This window comes from Vigna unguiculata, chromosome 3 (genome assembly GCF_004118075.2).
Source record: "Vigna unguiculata cultivar IT97K-499-35 chromosome 3, ASM411807v1, whole genome shotgun sequence".
In the NCBI taxonomy this organism is placed as follows: Eukaryota; Viridiplantae; Streptophyta; class Magnoliopsida; order Fabales; family Fabaceae; genus Vigna; species Vigna unguiculata.
The window spans coordinates 7,834,086-7,851,384 of NC_040281.1; the positions used below are offsets into that span (position 1 = coordinate 7,834,086).

Consider the following 17,299-nt stretch of genomic DNA (forward strand, 5'->3'; position numbering starts at 1 on the left):
CTTTTCATTTTCAAACCGTATACATTACCTCGGAATTCGGAAAAAGAAAGAACCTCTCTCTCTCACACACACACTTCTCTGTAATATAATGTCTCATCTGCCTGCACTCTCTTCTTATCTCTGCTGTTTGTCTTCAGATAATAAAAACTCACTTTCCCAATCCCATGGCATTTTTCATACCCATTTCCTCAACACGTGCTTTCTGCTCCAAAGGTTACTCTTTTCCCTCTCCTCCTTCTGTTTCATGCTCTGTTCTCATAGGGTTTTAGTTTTGATGGTGAAAGTACTTATCTTTTTTGTTTTTTCCTTTGAGTTTTAATACAAAGCTTCTTCTTTGGTTCTGAACTTGTTGTGTCTCTCACTGAGCACTATCACTATGAGTTTATTACCATCATTTCTGATGTGAGTCTTCCTTTCATTTTCATTGTGCAACTATACTAGTACTCCTCTTGGGTATCTTTATGTTGTTATTCTTGGTACTAGAGCATACAGTCTTTTGGCCAAGGATTTGATCTAGTTTATTCTTAAGAGTATTTCTTTGATTAATGTAGTGATTTAACTTAATAGACGTGCTTATATGAATGTTAGGAAAAAGATTGATGAGTATTATTTATCTTTGCTACTTAATGGATTGAAGGTAGAGAAGAAAAAAATTGATGATGAGTATTTTTTATCTTTACTACTTAATGGAAGGAAGGTAGAGAAGATAAAGGTTGATGAGTAGTGTATATCCTTGATACTTAATGGATAGAAGGTAGTGGAAGAAACGAGTATATGAGTTTATGGTTGAATAAGATTGTGTGCAGCATCCATCCTCAGTGGGTTAATATATTTAGTGATTGTTTCTTTATGTTACCTTCTTGAGAGTTCATGCGCTTGTGCATATTGATGGAAGATTTGTCCAAGAGACAGGTTATTAGAGCAGAGGTAAAAATGCTACTTTGTATTGCAAACATTTACTTGGTGGATGGGTAATGCAAGGAGTTCCAAGAGTGGGGCCTACTAAAACAAATTATTTCTTCATGAATCCATTTTTTTTTTCCATTTTGTTTTCTCCAATTGTTCCATTGTTATGACCAAGTTCAAGATATATGTGATTTTGGGTAGTTGGAAAAAGTTTGGAGGGGCTTGCAATTGTTATGTTTTGCCAATGTGTTTCCTTGAATGTACCCATGTATACTGATTTTGTTTCTCTTTTAAAATAAACATCACAAGCTTGTTAGGCAATATTCTCATAGTAAATACACAATTTGACCAAGCTATTGCTTATATCCACCGTTGTATGTTAGTACTTGGAGTTGGACAAAAGAGCAAAATACCTGATGTGCAGAAAATCTTACTCATTATTAATTGAATAGTGTATGATCAACAGAGTAACTAGTCTTGAGTTAACCAGGAGATTGGTGTAGCCAGCATACTAGGAGATGGAAGTTCAACTGAAAGGAATTCAAGAAAGTTTTTTTTTTCACTAGAAATTGATATAGTATTCATGAACGAAAATCGTTTATCATTCTGGTCCTTTTGGTGGAAGTTATTTGAAAAATGGAATTAATGTGAAGAGACTTTTCTGACTGTGGCAAACACACGCCAAGGGTAGAGGATGCAATGTAAAAAGTTTACAAACTGGTAATGGTGTAATAACATACAATTGAACATGAAACCTTGTGTTGTGTGAAGCAAAGCTGGATACTGATAGTGTGAAGATAAAAGATGGGTCTGGTTGAGGTGGGGTGGGATTGAAACAGAGATTGGTTATGTGAAATAGGATTGAAAAATCTTAAGTACAGTTCAGACATATGGGTAGCTACACTGGAATGAAATAGGTATGGCTAGAATCATTTTACTTATAATTTTAATCCCTGACCTTCTATTGTGATTGTATGGCCAAGATGGATTTCTCATCATGTGTGTGTGTGTGCATTTGTAAATGTCTTGTTTTCTTCCTAATGTACTGATTTTTCTTCTTTCTTTTGATGGTATCTTATCCTCCTTTTTTCTGTATGATCCTTTTTTTCCTTATATTAATTATTATTTATGTTTTGTAGGCAACAATCTGGCATTAGTTTTCTTTTCCCTGACATAACTGTTTTGATGTCCTCAACATTTTGTTTTACTTCTAAAATTGTGGCGCTACCACTTCTCATGAACTTTACAGGTTTGGCGAAATTTGTGATGGCTGGCACAAGGAATCGATCATCTTGTTTAACACATGAAAGATTTTTTGTCGCTTGAAGGTATTGGAGTTATGGATTGGTATGCCTGAAGTTTGGAATAGGGAATGAAGCCATTGGTCCTAGTAGTTTAATTTATATGTAATATATTATTGAATTATTTGTACATTGTTTGATGTAGTCTGGATCAATCATTTGTTGTACATCGATTTGCTATATATAGTGGCCGCTTGAACTTTCCTACTTTAAATGCTTATAGTTTTTTTTCTTTTGACTTCATTGTTTCCTCTGTTAGGTTTGCTAAGTAGAAGCACCAACTTCTGACCTCATTTTTTCCCTCACCCTTGCAGCTATATGTTTCCATACTAAGCAATTTTTCAGTATTCTCTAATATTTGTTTCTTCCTCATGAGTTGTTTCCATGTTCTCTAACCCAAAGAATTCTTTTTGTGCATGAACATCCCACAAAGCAGATAAAAGCTTTCTTATGCAACTTTCACACCATTTGAGTTTGTTGGAGTGTAGACTCGCTTGCTTAACTGGTTATCATGCCTCATGTGAAGTTAATTAACTTCTCGCTAGAAGAAATTATTATCATTCTTTGTATTGAAACTGCAACACCAGAAAACTTTAGAAACTATTTCAACAAACTTTTTTGAACAGGTATACCATTGACTGGAATTTATTGAAAATCACAAAACTTTGATATGTTATTACGTCATATTTAATGAGTCTTTCTTGATCTTACAGTTGTTGATAATGCATCAATTATCATGCTTAAACTTGTAAAAACATAATAGAACTGTTTGTAAATCAAATTGTATGGTTGGAATACCTTTAAAATTAAGAATTTACTTCGTTTTGGAATTTTACACTGTTCAGAATTGGAAAAATCAAGTAAACAAACAAATACAATTAACAGTTCAAGCAAGCAAAAGTAAACTAAATTGAACTCATTGAACCGTGTATTTGAGTGGAACATTTAAATACACAAACTAAAAGAATCAAATTAATCTAGAATTTACTTATTCCACACTCAAGAGAATCAAGAAAGCCTGCATTCACGAGGTCGACCTTGAGGAAATCGCTTGTAATCTGTGCAGTAGTTGTAAATCATGTAATACTTTTGCACCCATCTCAGACTTCTTCTACCATAAGCATCCAAATCAAGAACTTGCCAAGTATTATTATGAGTTGTGGCAACTGAGTTTGAAGGACATGAAGATGACCCTTTGGACCACACACATGCTTTTGCATCAAAGTTCCTATAGTAAGCTCTGAAAGGAGCATAGGACCAATTTGTTTTCACAAGCCCTCCTCTTGTTGCCCACTGCTCTGCACACCATAGACTGGAGTACAGCCTCATGGGCTGGTTGCTAGCAAATGGAACTCCCCTGGATTCATAGTTGTTGAAGACTCTAATAGGGATGTTATCTACCAAGAAACTAGCCAAAATGTTGAAACATAGAGGATCAGTGGAGTAGCTATGCATTGCATGTGGAACAGAGATGCTTCCATGAAAATTTTCACTTTTGTTTTAATCAACATATATAATTTTGTAAAGATAATAGATATAAGGATTAAATATGTTTTTGATCACTTAACTTTAAATAAAAATTGGAATTAGTCTCTTTTCGAAATTTTGTCTCCGTTTAGTCTAAACTTTAAAAATACGTGGATTTAGTTTTTTTAATCAAATTTTGTTAAGTTTATTTGATGTTTCAAACGTGTTTCATAATAACATTTGAGTTGTTTTTACCATTTGACACATTTTTACTTTAATGTTAACTAAAAAACGCGTTTAAAATGTCAAATAAACTTAATAAGATTTGGTTAAAAGGATATAAATCATTTTTAAAATTAAAAGATTAAATTAGACCAAAATTTTATAGAGAAACTGATTCCAGTTTTCACTGAACTTAAGGAATATAAAACATATTTAACTTGGATATAAATAGTAAAATATAGGATAGATGAACAATGAAAGCTTTATGTTTCTTACATGATTCGTTGAGGGTTCCATACAATCGTGTAAGTGTGGAAATGTTTTGTGGGGTCAAACCAAAGGTAGAATTGCTGTTCTCTATTGCCTATACCTTGGGTGTAGATATTGGTGTGGACTATGTAGGGCTCTCCAGTGATGTTTCCCAAAAACTCAAAATCTATCTCATCATGATTTGGCCCTTCAGAAGATAGCTGCATCACCATGCATGACACATAAACTCAGTAAAAAAAACATCATAAAATCTATACAATGTTGTAAACACTTCTGCCTAAGCATGTGTAACAATAGATATATAGAAATTTTTTGTGGCCAAGATTCATATGATTATTTAATGTTGGCTGGTTTAATGCAGACAAGGATTTCTCGTATGATATGCATGAACAGAAACTGAAGATTTCTCACATAATATGCAGTGACAGTGCCAGCTGAGTTGCCAGAGACAAGCTTAAGCTGCATGTCTATTCTTCCATACAGATATTGTGCCTTGGATCGAAAGCCAGAGCCAGAAAACTGATCTAGAGAAAGCATGAGAAAGTTGCTACCTAGTATCTTCACACCACCTTGTTCACCCCAAGTGATGCCAATGTCTTCATAAAAATTACCCTCACCAATGACTCCAAAGAGACACATCAAGTGATAGGCCAGCAATGGAGCTGAAACTCTCAGATATGTCTCACGTATTGCCATATTTGGTTGAAAATTTTCTGATTTAAAGTTTGAGAAGATAGTCTTTTTATAGAGAGAAAAATGATGTTTTGGTGCACTAGACGTTTCATTAACTGGTGAAGGCAAAATGGAAGGAAATAAGGTGGCAATTGGATGAATTTAGCTAATAATTAAGAGGGTTCCTCGGAAGGTCATGAATCAAGGATGTTAAAGAGTTATCTTTGTTAAAATCATTACTTATTTTATAGATTGTCACCTATAGAATAAGATCATTATTTTAAAAATATAAAATTGTGAAACTATATAATCAGGAATAATAAATAATTATTAAAAAAAATTAAAAAAAGTGTAGAAATATGTTTGTGGGTTAACCTACTTTCAACCCGATTCGAATCCGTGGGTTAAGTAAGCCGGGTTGAGATCAATCCACCTTTGAAAAATCTGAAATTTTCTCAACCCAATCCAACTCAAGCCTGTAGTGTGTTGGATTGGTTCACGGGTTGAAACCCATTTTGATATCTCTAATTTAAGTCCTATAAACGAATTTGATGAAACATAATAACTTTGAGTATTTGTTACAATTGATTATTGGTATGCGTGTGTTAGCTTGGATTGTACGTAAGTGATTAGAGAATGTCCAAAATTTTAGTCTGTTTTAGAGGATTTGTTATTTCACAGCATAATCAATTGAATGAAGAGTGCAATGGCATTGATTTTGGGTTGCCTTTTCTTTGAAGAGCAAATATATATATATTGAGGTATAAAGGAGGTAATGACTATAGGTGGGTGGATTGAGAACTTGGCAAAGTAACTCAAAATAAGGTTACAGGTGTACATTTGCATGTGATTTTTTCCTCCTAACTCATACAAGTCAAGCAATCTATTCGATTCCAAATCACCATCTTTATATCATCTGGAGTGGTACTAGTGTAATAGCTTAATTCTTATTATAATTTAATCAACATTTTACTTGATAAAAAAATATTTAAATTAGTCACATTTGAATTCTTTTTAAGCTATATAATCAAAATATTAAGAAAAAAATCATTTAAAAAATAGAGCAAAATAGATTTATCTTTACCTTCCCTTTTATATTTCTTTTATCTTCAAAATTTACAGACTTCATTAAGTTTCATGTCTACGGTAGATTTGAATATTTCTAATTAAATCATCAGTAAATTTTCTTGATTTATTAAATTTTTTATATTGTTCAATTGAGTTCTTATTGTATAATTTATCTGTTAGTTGATTAGAATGATGATTGTTATCTTGTTTCATCATCATTTTTACTTATCTCTACGTGTTAAAAAATATGAGGTTTTCTGGTTAATATAAAAATATGTAGAATAACAAATGACTTTTATTATTCTCATTGAAAACATGTGAAGTAATGAAGTTGTGATACTCTACAATGGTTTTCATTGCTACGATTAATGAAATCGTCCTTGTTATCTAACACATTTTAAATGAAAACAATAAAAATAATTTGTTCTTGATACAAGAAAAATAAAAATAAAGGATAAAATTACAATCACATTACCTAATTAACAAAAAATTTAAATAATAGAAGTTCAATTAAAAAATATAAAAAAATTATTAGTCAATAAACCCAAAAAAAATCGATTGAAATTTTAAAGGTACTCAAATTTATCATAAATTTGAAACAATTAAATAAAATTTATATAAACAAAACAAGTCTAGTTCCCTTCGGACTTGACTTGTATATAATAAAATGACTCGTCAATATTGCCTTCATCATACTAGTTCCTTATATCTGAATTAAGTGATTAATTTCTTTCACCTTTTTTCTCAATTAAACTTACTCTACTTTAAAACTAAGTAAACTTATTCTCATTCCCATTATTATCTTCTTTTCAAGTTTTCGAAACCCATAAACTTCCATTTTATATTCAAAATCTTCACAAATAAAATTAATATTAAACTTTTTTGTGAACATTCTTCCACCAGAAACTGTCTTAAAACATGAAGAATAATATATTTGAGCTTCACTTACACTGAGACCTGTAAGAATACATTTGAAATAAATTGTGAAAACAAAAGACAACTTTCTCATAATATTCTCTGATGAAAAAAGAAAAGTAAAGAAAAAATTATATTAGGTAAACTTAATGACGCGTTTCTAATTATTTTTGAAAACTTCATATAACTATTGATCTAAAACTCTACTCCTTACCAAAAAGGAAAACAAAAGAGTAATTTATCCAGATCATTCAGGGACCCACACATCACATACACAAAAAAGACAGCAGTTAAGAAATAATGTTTTTCCCATGGAAAATGCCTAGAAATTTCCAAACCCAAAATTTAAACAAGACATGCAGTGATTACAGATGTGATTATAGATATGCAGATCAATCTACGCGTTATGAATTAAATAAATTGCATCTGACATACTCTTCTATCTCTTCGTTCGACTAGTTTCTATGGTACAGCACGCCCTCGTATGATACATATATGGTGAAAACACAACACAAAACTTCACCATTCTTAAATAATTCACATATTAACCCATGAACCTCATCGAGAGTTGTATAGCTGCTGGCAGCATAACTTAATATAAACTGTGATGGCAAACAAAGATACATGGTATGTTGAGAGCTCCTTCTTGGTATCGTTTTATCTTGTTTGATGATGCAATAAATTAACCTTCGTCCTCAATTATTCTTGTCACAACTCCAACAGCAATTGTTCTTCCCATGGATCTTAGGGACACCCTTCCAAGAGCTTTACAACTAGAGAACTCTACCACACAGACAGACTCATTCAAAACCACCTAAAAATCAGATATAATAAAAGTCATTCCAAGTTTTGCTAATCCCAGGAATCATAGATTAAAAAAAAGTGAAGATCATTGAAACAGAGTTTTGAATTGATTTTTCACCTCAATTACTGCACTTTGCTTTGCAGTGAGACAACGAGGCGACTTTTTGGTCACCTTACCAGTCTTGGGATCAAGTAGTGACAATATTCTTGAAACTCTAGCTGGTTCCTTCGCATGGTGTATATGAAACTCCAACTGCAGATATTCAATAAGAAAATTGATTTTTTTTTTCTCCAAGAATAAAATGGAAAATAAAGTGAACGTCATTTGAATAGAACAAACCTGTGTGCCCACCAATATTGGACTTGCACCATCCAACACTAGCACTTTCAACTCCAAATGCTTAGCAACTGCAACAGGAAAGTCAGGATGGCATAGTACATCTCCTGCCATCACCTGATTTCCATCGACACCTTGCAATGTTACAGCTACATTATCTCCAGCTCTTGCAACAGTGCAGGCATTAGAGTCACGCTCCAATGAGCGTACTGTTCCCACTACAGCTGAAGGCATAACTAAGACCTACAATTTTATAAAAAAAAATAGTTATAGGGGAAACAGATTCATGTCACGTAATAAAATCTAAGAAAAAAAGCTGTGCCCTTTGAGACATTATTTTCTCAATTTTCATGCTACACAAATTTCCAGGATAAAAGTTGTAGGTAAACATCCTTTGTAGCCTAAGCATTGTGTAACCAAATAGCCAGGGGGAAAACGACACGTTTAAAAATAACTGTATGAAATAAGTTCATTAAGTAAACAGTTGTTTCATAATAAATAGTAAAACTTCACAAGTTTCGAGTTTAATTTATATATACTGTAAGCATAAAATATTTTTAATCAAACATTCAACAAAAATCTACCATATCCCCTCAATATATTAATTTGTAGGATACTAATCTAGTAAATGGTAAAACCTAAGAGGAAGTTTGTACCAAAACATTTATACTGATAGTGCATGTAAATTCAATTACAAAGTTTTGGTCCTTGGATTTTTACTGAGTCCTTTTCAACATATTTATTTTATTCTCTACCAAGTACATACAATAAAAACACTGGGAATGATATATTTATCTGACATTAATATGCCTGGCAGGAACTCAGTTTCATATCAGTAAATAATCTAATTTGTTGGAGTGTACCAAATTTAAATTTTTAATTTGATAACACATCAATAGACATAACATTTCCTAATCGGTACCTTAGATCCAGTCCGAAGAGCTCCTGCTTCCAGTTTACCAGAAGCAGATGCCTGTCCAAGCATAGTTGATTTGATGACATCACATACTGGCATTAGTAGAGGTTTTGAAAATTCTCTAGTAGGAGCTTGGAGAGAGTCAATCGCATCTAACAGATAAGGTCCACCATACCTGTTCACAATGAACACAACCATAATTCTAATAGCATTATAAATTGCGTACAATTCGAAACGAAAATGAAATTGACTTGCTAAAATGCAATCACACCAAATGCAAACCTAGATTTCCAATATATAAACACTGACTATATGGTAGCATAAAAGCTGCCAAGCTATCAGTGTTTTTATTTTAATCAACTAGAGCAGTACCCTTGTTAACAGTATAGGGCTATGGGCTCTATCCCATTGCACAGTTCCAGTGTCTTTTTTCACTAATATTTACAATATTACCTATATAACAGAAGTTTACAGAAAAACAAATAAACCCATCCTTTCCATAGTCCTCTTTATTGCCTGTAATGAACAGTAAAAATCAGACTGAGTATCAAAGATATACCAGTTTTTGAAACGAGTGTCAGAAGGGGATGCCACCAAATTTTGATTTTCCATGGCACTCATAGGAATCCAAGATAGAGAAGAATCTTTGAAACCACATGAGTGCAGAAACGCTCCCAGATGCTGCCTTATAAAATCAAACCGATCTTTGGTGTACGCAACAGCATCCATCTTGTTTACAGCAACTATAACCCGATCAACACCAAAACTTCTGATAAGTTGTGCATGCTCCCTTGTTTGCCCTTTGCTGCCATCCATACCAGCTTCAAATGAACCAAGCGAGGCATCTATAACAAGGATTGCAGCATCTGCTTGTGTTGCCCCAGAAATCATGTTCGGGACAAAATCTTTATGGCCAGGAGAGTCGAGCAAAACAACATGATATTTCTTGGTGTCAAAATAAGCAACAGCAACTGTCATAGTTATTCCCCTTTCTCTTTCTTCAGAGCTTTCATCTAGTGCCCAAGCATAAGCAAAAGATCCCTTGCCCTGATTAACAAAAACAAGGAGCAGAAATTGGCACTAAGTCATACAAAATCAGGCATTAAAAGTACAAAAAAAGACAGCGACAGTGAAAATACCTGTAACTTGGCCTCCCTTTCATACTTGTGCATCTCTTTCTGGGAAATCCGTCCCAATAGGTGCAGTAACCTACCAGATAGGGTTGATTTTCCAGAATCAACATGGCCAACCTACAATAGACAAACTCAAAAATATTATACTTTTATTCCTAGAACTATTTTCTGGAGCATATAAAAGAATTGCTGCCATTCACATACAATTGCAAGATTCAGCTGAGTCAATGTATCTTCAGCTTGTTGAGGTAGCATCCATTTTTCTGGCTTATAAGAAACACGTGAATGAGGTTTCTTAGCATTAGTATTGTCTGAATTTCCAGATCTTACATCAGCAGTCATGTTGAAATTGCTGGAAATACTTTCCGGTTTTCCATCTTTGGCAGAAGGGAAACTATTCTTATCACTTTCCTTGACTTTTGACAGTGCAGACGAACTACCAGACTTCTCTTTGCTCGATTGAATATCAATTGTACCATTTTTCAAAGAGTTTATTTTATTAATATTTTCACCTTTGTCTTTTGGCAGAGATCCTGGCAAGCTGTTTGATGTTTTACCACTTGCTTGCAGACCAGTTGCTACATTTTTTGAAAGCTTGCTCTTGGCTGAACTATCCTGCCTGCTTTTTTGCGTTAAGGAAGATAAGTTGTTTGAACTTTCAGCATTTGATTGAACAGAGAGTTCATTTATCTCTCTGATGCTTGATGAAATTTTCGAACTTTTTCTGTTTGTAGCATTGTCTGAAAAAATATATAAATAAGTTAGATTAATATTTATGTACATTAACTAGAATGTGAAGACAATAAATATATTCAGTTTTTTCATAGAAATATTTCTTCATCTCTTGGTAAAAGTTACAGTGATAAAGATACTACTGCTCGATGAGAGATGGCAAAAACTGTTATTGAACATACAACAAATTTTGGACTTGCCATGTTTTCATGTCATTTTTATTACTCGGTCCATATATTAAATGAAATAAATTTATGAAAAAACAATAAAATTTACTTCCAAAACAAGTGGTGAAAAAATATGACGAGAAGAATTCCTAATTTATTTGACCTTATTCACAAATTGATAACATCATATACTCTACGATAGAAATATACAAACTAAACCAGGCCTAAATCTGGAAACAATCTATATGAATCCACCTAAATATCTTTATTCAAGGGTTTCAACCTGATTCTCCTAATATTAACTCATTTACACTGCAACACCACCTCCTTCAAGATCATTAATATGTCTTCCATTCCCAGCTTGCATAATATTATGGATGCTCAAACTGTTCATTCCCTCTGTTAAATATTAACTAATTCATGTTCTGAAATCTGATTGCAACATAGGACGTACACACCAACCCTTCATTTTTTATTTTACAGTTTTGATGGTCAACTTGTCACAATAGGGCTTCGCAAGACCTTCCAATTTGACTCTAAACTACCTACGATCATTTTCAGAAAGAGCATTCAACATAATCCTTAAGCAATATTGCCTTGAATTCTGGTTCTGCTCGTAATCTTGCCACCACCATATAACTTTGAAGATACAATACTCCATACATGAAACATCACCATTGGCATCAAGCACAACGGTATTATTCTTTTAGAACATAATTCCTTTCCCAAATATCAAACTTATAACAACCTCCAAGAAGTAGAAGAAATCTTTTCAAGAGTGATTCAAGGACACAACTTTGATAAGAAACAATTGAAAAGCTAGAGCCTAAACTACTCCCTCCGCTACATTTTCAGACTTGTGCTCAAAAAGTTATTAAGAAATGTCAGAAACTAGGATTTTGTATTCCTTTGTAATAATATTTCATTTTATTTTAAAAAAGTTAAAAAAGAACGAAGAATTTTATGAAAAATATAAAAGTGAACCGCAAAGAATTGATATGCTTGAGTTCAGTTCAAAATAACGGCTACTATCTCTCTCAACATATAAACTCTTCCTCCAACTTGAGCTCTACAGGCAAATTAGGTTTGTTAGGGGAATGATACCTTTCAATCCCACTTTGGAAGAATGTAGACCAGTAAAAATGACATCATCAGGGGATGGATCGTCAAACTTGAAAGGATCTGTATATGAAAAAAAGTGTGGTTTTATAACTAGTACTTAAAAAAGAAAGAATAAGTAATTTGATCTAGTGCAAGGAGTTGCAATCCACAAGAACAAAATCATGACATGTTTTAATTCAAACTCCGAACCTTAACTTATTACATTTGCCCTAATTATTATAGTATGACATTCAAATGTCAAATTTAGAAGAAAATGTTTTTATTATCAAATGCACATCTTGAATCAAAAGTGGTCAACACCTATTTTTATGTGTGGATGGCTCTGAGTACTAAAATCTTTATGAATTTCATGAAATTCTCCCCGAACATTCTCAAACTTGTAGAAGATATTGCCATCTGTCAGAAAACCATCACCCGGCTTTGGAAATAATATAACCTCTTTAGGAATCTGTTGTGGTGATGATTGAAAAAGAGACCTGGCCAACTTGGATGCTCCAGGAATTTTGTGTATGTCTTCAGCTGCACCAAAGACATTGTTCAATAGGTTATAGGTATGTATATGTGGTCATTGTTGTAGCCCTAAAACTAAGCAGCCAGATACATGTTCTCATATTGTTTGACTCTCATCCCTCCCCTTGTCTCCTTATTTAGATATGCAAAAAATTAGTCATTAGTTTCTTTGTATTTGTTCTGGTTTTGCTCCATGGAGGATTCCTTGTCCTACTGAAATGTCGTTTATTAGAAAATTTTTATTATATAACCTTATATTAAAAGATTAATTGGCAAATTGCTAAAAAACCAGAAACAATGAAAATGAACTACAATAACTACCGTTTTTCAAAATTACAAGTTCACAACCACCTCCCGGACATAAGATCGAGTCAGCTGTAAGATTCACTTAATTTTGGATAGATTTTCTTCTTTCGGCCTTGTTTGAGGTTTAGATCTCTATTTTTCTTTTAAATTTGATAGCAAGTTTTTAATCCTCGTTCACTTTAATTAATTTTTTATTTGGATGAAGCAAAATGATCAGTATCAGGAACAGAGTTGAATTCCCTCTAAGTTGTTAAAACCAAACAATAACTAATACATGAGCCAAAATCAATTGCTTATCAATTTAGATGAATTGTTTTAGTTAGATGGTAGCATTTTTCTCTTGTCAAGAAGTGGACTGGATCTAGTTCACTCTCAAAAACTAGCTCAGAAGAATAGGATTTTCCAAGCCTTTTTAAGGAGCACTTTAGCCATATTCCTATTCAATGTAGGACATCTTAATAAAAATACCTTAGACCCAGGACAGGATATTTAGAGTGAGGTTTGCAGGACTAAGCCCTCATGGCAGAATATTCTAGGGGCTCTTCATGAGCACGGGGTGTCCTTTATGAGAAAAGCCTAAACATTCATTTCTAAGGGTTTTGATAGAAGCAATAAAGCCAGCACACAGTGTCAATGTTCAGTTTTTGCATCTTTGAACAATTTGCATGTAGAGGAATGCTGGCATCATTGCTTGTAAAGCTGTATCAGGATAATAAAATTGTGCACATGGCAACCTTGCTTATAAAGTTGTATTGGGATAATACAACTGTACATCTGACATAGCCATTTTAAGGCAGTTTTCTATTCTACCAAACACAGACAGAAAAGCATGCTTCATTCTTGATTTGATTCCCTCCCACATCTAATCATACCCTGTGAGAAGGACAACAATCTTGTTTTACGAAGTCTATTTTTTCTCATCTAATAGCATGCCTATCCTTGTAAGTAGTAAACAAAGTTTAGTTTATATCCCAGCTTAACTTTCTAGGTATAGAAGATAGAAATAAAATATCCCACAGATGTATATAATTTCACATATCGACTAATTGTTGATATTAATAACCTATAACAATCACAAACTTAACATTCCAAGAAATTTTAAGCACTATCTTGCCATATCAAAACAGAAAAACAAAAGCATCTTAGACTATGAATAAGGTAACTTCCATCCCCCCTCACCCCCATACCCTGTGCCACAAATAGAAAGAGGCAGAGAGATTAATTTAGATTTTAGACCATGTAAAAGTAATGTCCTTGTCAAACAAAATACAAATTAAAATCCCCAACAATAAACTAAAATATTCTTCATTAACGGGATTACCTGTTTTACTACTGTCGGAAGTTCCAATGTTAGGCAAGGGTCGACGTACAACACCACATATATCACAAAATGCCATACTCTCTTCATTGTCATAAGTGCAGATGGAGCATTGCCAAAGACCTGGCCTGATGGCCTCTTGCTTTGTATCAGGTCCTCCTGTTACAGCAGAAAAATTTAGGAGGTATATACAATATAAGGAAATAAATAAACTCAGCAAATAGCAACATTCCCCAAACACCAATGTAGAAAAAATACTTCCTTAATCTATTTCACCGTTAATTTTTTGGTTATATAGAAAAAATGACACTGTAATGGTCGCTGACAACCAACTTAACTCCTTTCCAACCACTAATAAATTTTTATTTTGATAATAATGACCAATTGCAAGTCTATTATTGAATTTCCAATTCAATAGAATATGTTTTTCATCTCATTTATAGCTTATTGCAATCGATATCCCATCCTTCACAGTTCTTTCCATCTCATCCCTAAATCCAATTGATAGAACCATTTTATCTTTATTGCAGAATTACAGGGTTGAACTACGTAATTAGCTTAACATTCACACCAAACAGTTCAAGGACTGCACTTTCCAAGCCAAAGACAGTTCTCTTACAAATTACCTAATTTTCTTACAAATGGCAGCTTGCCAAATTTTTTCAACCAACTAACTTAATTAACTAACAAATATAACTACAAATAGAAACCTAACTTCTCTCAAATTTTCAATGGAAAAACTACAAGGTACCAAACAAAAAAATTATCTTGTAAAAGGTAAAGCCCATTTAATAAAAAACAACAATGACAACAAAAAACTAAGCCCGGGAAGTGACTGAAAACATGTTACCAATTAATAACTGCAATCAACTGACTTGCACGAATTTGAAGTACCCTCAATAAACGAAAAAAAAAATACGGATGAAAGCAGCCACATAACATAAGCAAATCAGCGAGCATCACTATGGGCAAGAAAAAAATGTTTTAAATTAACTAACCATGGCCTTCTGCATCGACATCATCATAATCATAATCGTCATAATCATCATCGTAGTAATAGTCATCGTCCAAATCGAGTCCATAACTGACTTTGCGAGGCATAGCGGCACTCGGCACGAAAAAGTGAAGCAGATCAATTAGAAAATCGGCGAAACAGAAAATGAAACCATCCTCGATTCAATTCGAATATGTCCTAACAGGAACGGGTTTTGGGCACTAAAAGCTAGCCGTTCCAGAACCTCATTAGAGAGGAACGGGATACACTGCGTCAAGTGCTACAACAGCATCTTGTGGAGCAAGAAGACGAAGGAACTGCAAAAAGCTATGCGCAGAAAAGGAGAGTGTGAGGTAAATTGAGTGGAGGAATGTAGATGAATGAATTGGATTAAGAAACGAATTGGAATTCAGAAAACCCTACCTTAGAGGAACGCAAATGGGAGTGAAGGAGTGAATGCGTGTGGATCGAAGCAAAGGCGCAAGGGATCGATTGGGTTCCTTACTTCATCACCTTCGTCTATCTCACTTATCACTCATCATTATAGGGTTGATTTAATGAATAATGTTAAATATGATAAGATATATGATAACGAGTAATTTCGTTGAATGTGAAAATAAGACATAGGTTAAATTCTCAATGAGACTCAAATTGTTCCTCAAATATTTTTCTCTCTCTCTCGATTCGTTCTAGATTTTTAAAAAAATATTTAATTTAATTTTTATCGTTGTCTTATAACAGTTTTAAAGTGGTTAAAATGATTCAATTCCGTCTTTATATATTTATTCTAAATTTTTATAAAAATAGAACAATATTGTTTTCTAAATTAAGACTCAATTCACTATTTGATAAATTTTATAGTTATATTTTTTTTAAATTGATATTTTTTATTAAATATTTTTAGAGATATTTTTAAATTAATTATATACAAAACTTTAAATTTTAGTTTTGTTTTCAACTTAGTTTCTAAAGTTATATATATGACAAGTTATTTAATTTTTAATCTTCAATAAATTTGTAATATATAATATACTTGATATTTTTATATATAATGACAAAAATGGCTAATAATTAATATTAGGTATGAAGTTTAACTTTATTTAATAATAAAAATAAAAATAAAAACAAAAAGTTTGTTTAAAAATATTTTTACAAATATTTAATAAAAATATCAATTTTAATAAAAATATAAGCATAAAATTTATACAAAAAAATAGATTGAGTTTCAATGTGAAGAACAACAACATTACTACATTTTTACAAAATTTATGACTAAATTAAAACTAAAAATAAATATAAGGATTAAATTGAATAATGTTGACATATGTTATAATTGTAAAGTGACTTGTGTAAAAAAAATTAAAAAATTTAAAAAAATCACAAATTAACACGTTACATTAACTTTAATATCGTTTGGTCAAAATTGATGACAAATACAAAATTAAAACATTTTTAAAAAAACTAGGACCAATTAAGAAAAAAAAAATTGAAGACCAATTTGATATTTCATGATAAATAGAATAATCAAAAGAATAATTTAAGGTAAGATATATGATAATGAGTAATATTTTTTAATATGATAAGATATAAAGAAAATATGATGATGAATAATATTGTTAAATATGATAATAAATAGATAAATATGACGACGAATACATAATTATTTTATCTTAACATCATTTCTTATTGAATGTATAGATTGTTTCATATTCTCTTACATTATATTTTATTATTTTGTTAAATTTTTTTATGATATTATTTTGTTGATATATTTTTATGATATGATTAAGCTTTAATTATATAATAAATTGAAATATTTTTGATAAAAAATTCATCAACAAATTGTTTTAATAAGTATTCAAAATATATCTTTGTCCGAGTGTTTTGTTGTCCAATCTTTGGTTTACGTTTTTTTATATCTTTAAGAACAATTCGTTCATTTTTCTTCCAGTTTATTTTTAACTCTTAACTTGTTTCTTTTTTGTACTTAAAAAAATAAAAAAATATTATACACACTTATTGAATGAAAATATTTATAAGAATTTTTTTTTTCATAAGAAAATGATTGCATTAGAAAATATTATTTGATAGATTGGTTATTTTGTTTCTCAGTATTTCTTCCTTTTTAAAATGAGTTGT

General features: G+C 32.0%; 2 protein-coding genes and 1 long non-coding RNA gene across 6 annotated transcripts; 1 reads left to right on the forward strand and 2 right to left on the reverse strand.

Annotated features, from left to right (window-relative positions):
* On the forward strand, positions 1 to 2,421 carry LOC114177609. Its single transcript, XR_003603156.1, has 2 exons — positions 1 to 213; positions 2,156 to 2,421. It is a non-coding gene; the product is annotated as an uncharacterized LOC114177609 (long non-coding RNA).
* A 580-nt stretch (positions 2,422 to 3,001) lies between these two features.
* On the reverse strand, positions 3,002 to 4,891 carry LOC114177608 (probable xyloglucan endotransglucosylase/hydrolase protein 16). Its single transcript, XM_028063025.1, has 3 exons — positions 4,578 to 4,891; positions 4,173 to 4,366; positions 3,002 to 3,615 (listed from the first exon to the last, which is right to left on the reverse strand). Exons 1-3 carry the CDS (start codon positions 4,860 to 4,862, stop codon positions 3,216 to 3,218), a joined length of 879 nt encoding a protein of 292 aa, XP_027918826.1. The 5' UTR covers positions 4,863 to 4,891; the 3' UTR covers positions 3,002 to 3,215.
* Positions 4,892 to 7,198: 2,307 nt separating this feature from the next.
* Positions 7,199 to 15,752, reverse strand: LOC114177607 (elongation factor 1-alpha). Of its 4 annotated transcripts, XM_028063020.1 has the most exons (12): positions 15,584 to 15,752; positions 15,165 to 15,487; positions 14,170 to 14,325; positions 12,333 to 12,551; positions 12,015 to 12,092; positions 10,216 to 10,751; positions 10,018 to 10,128; positions 9,438 to 9,925; positions 8,885 to 9,053; positions 7,966 to 8,205; positions 7,744 to 7,878; positions 7,199 to 7,635 (listed from the first exon to the last, which is right to left on the reverse strand). In XM_028063020.1, exons 2-12 carry the CDS (start codon positions 15,265 to 15,267, stop codon positions 7,504 to 7,506), a joined length of 2,367 nt encoding a protein of 788 aa, XP_027918821.1. In that variant the 5' UTR covers positions 15,268 to 15,487; positions 15,584 to 15,752; the 3' UTR covers positions 7,199 to 7,503. The 4 variants fall into 4 exon arrangements, with proteins under 4 accessions (XP_027918821.1, XP_027918824.1, XP_027918822.1 ...); XM_028063023.1 differs by lacking the exon at positions 12,333 to 12,551; XM_028063021.1 differs by lacking the exon at positions 12,015 to 12,092.
* Positions 15,753 to 17,299: the final 1,547 nt, after the last annotated feature.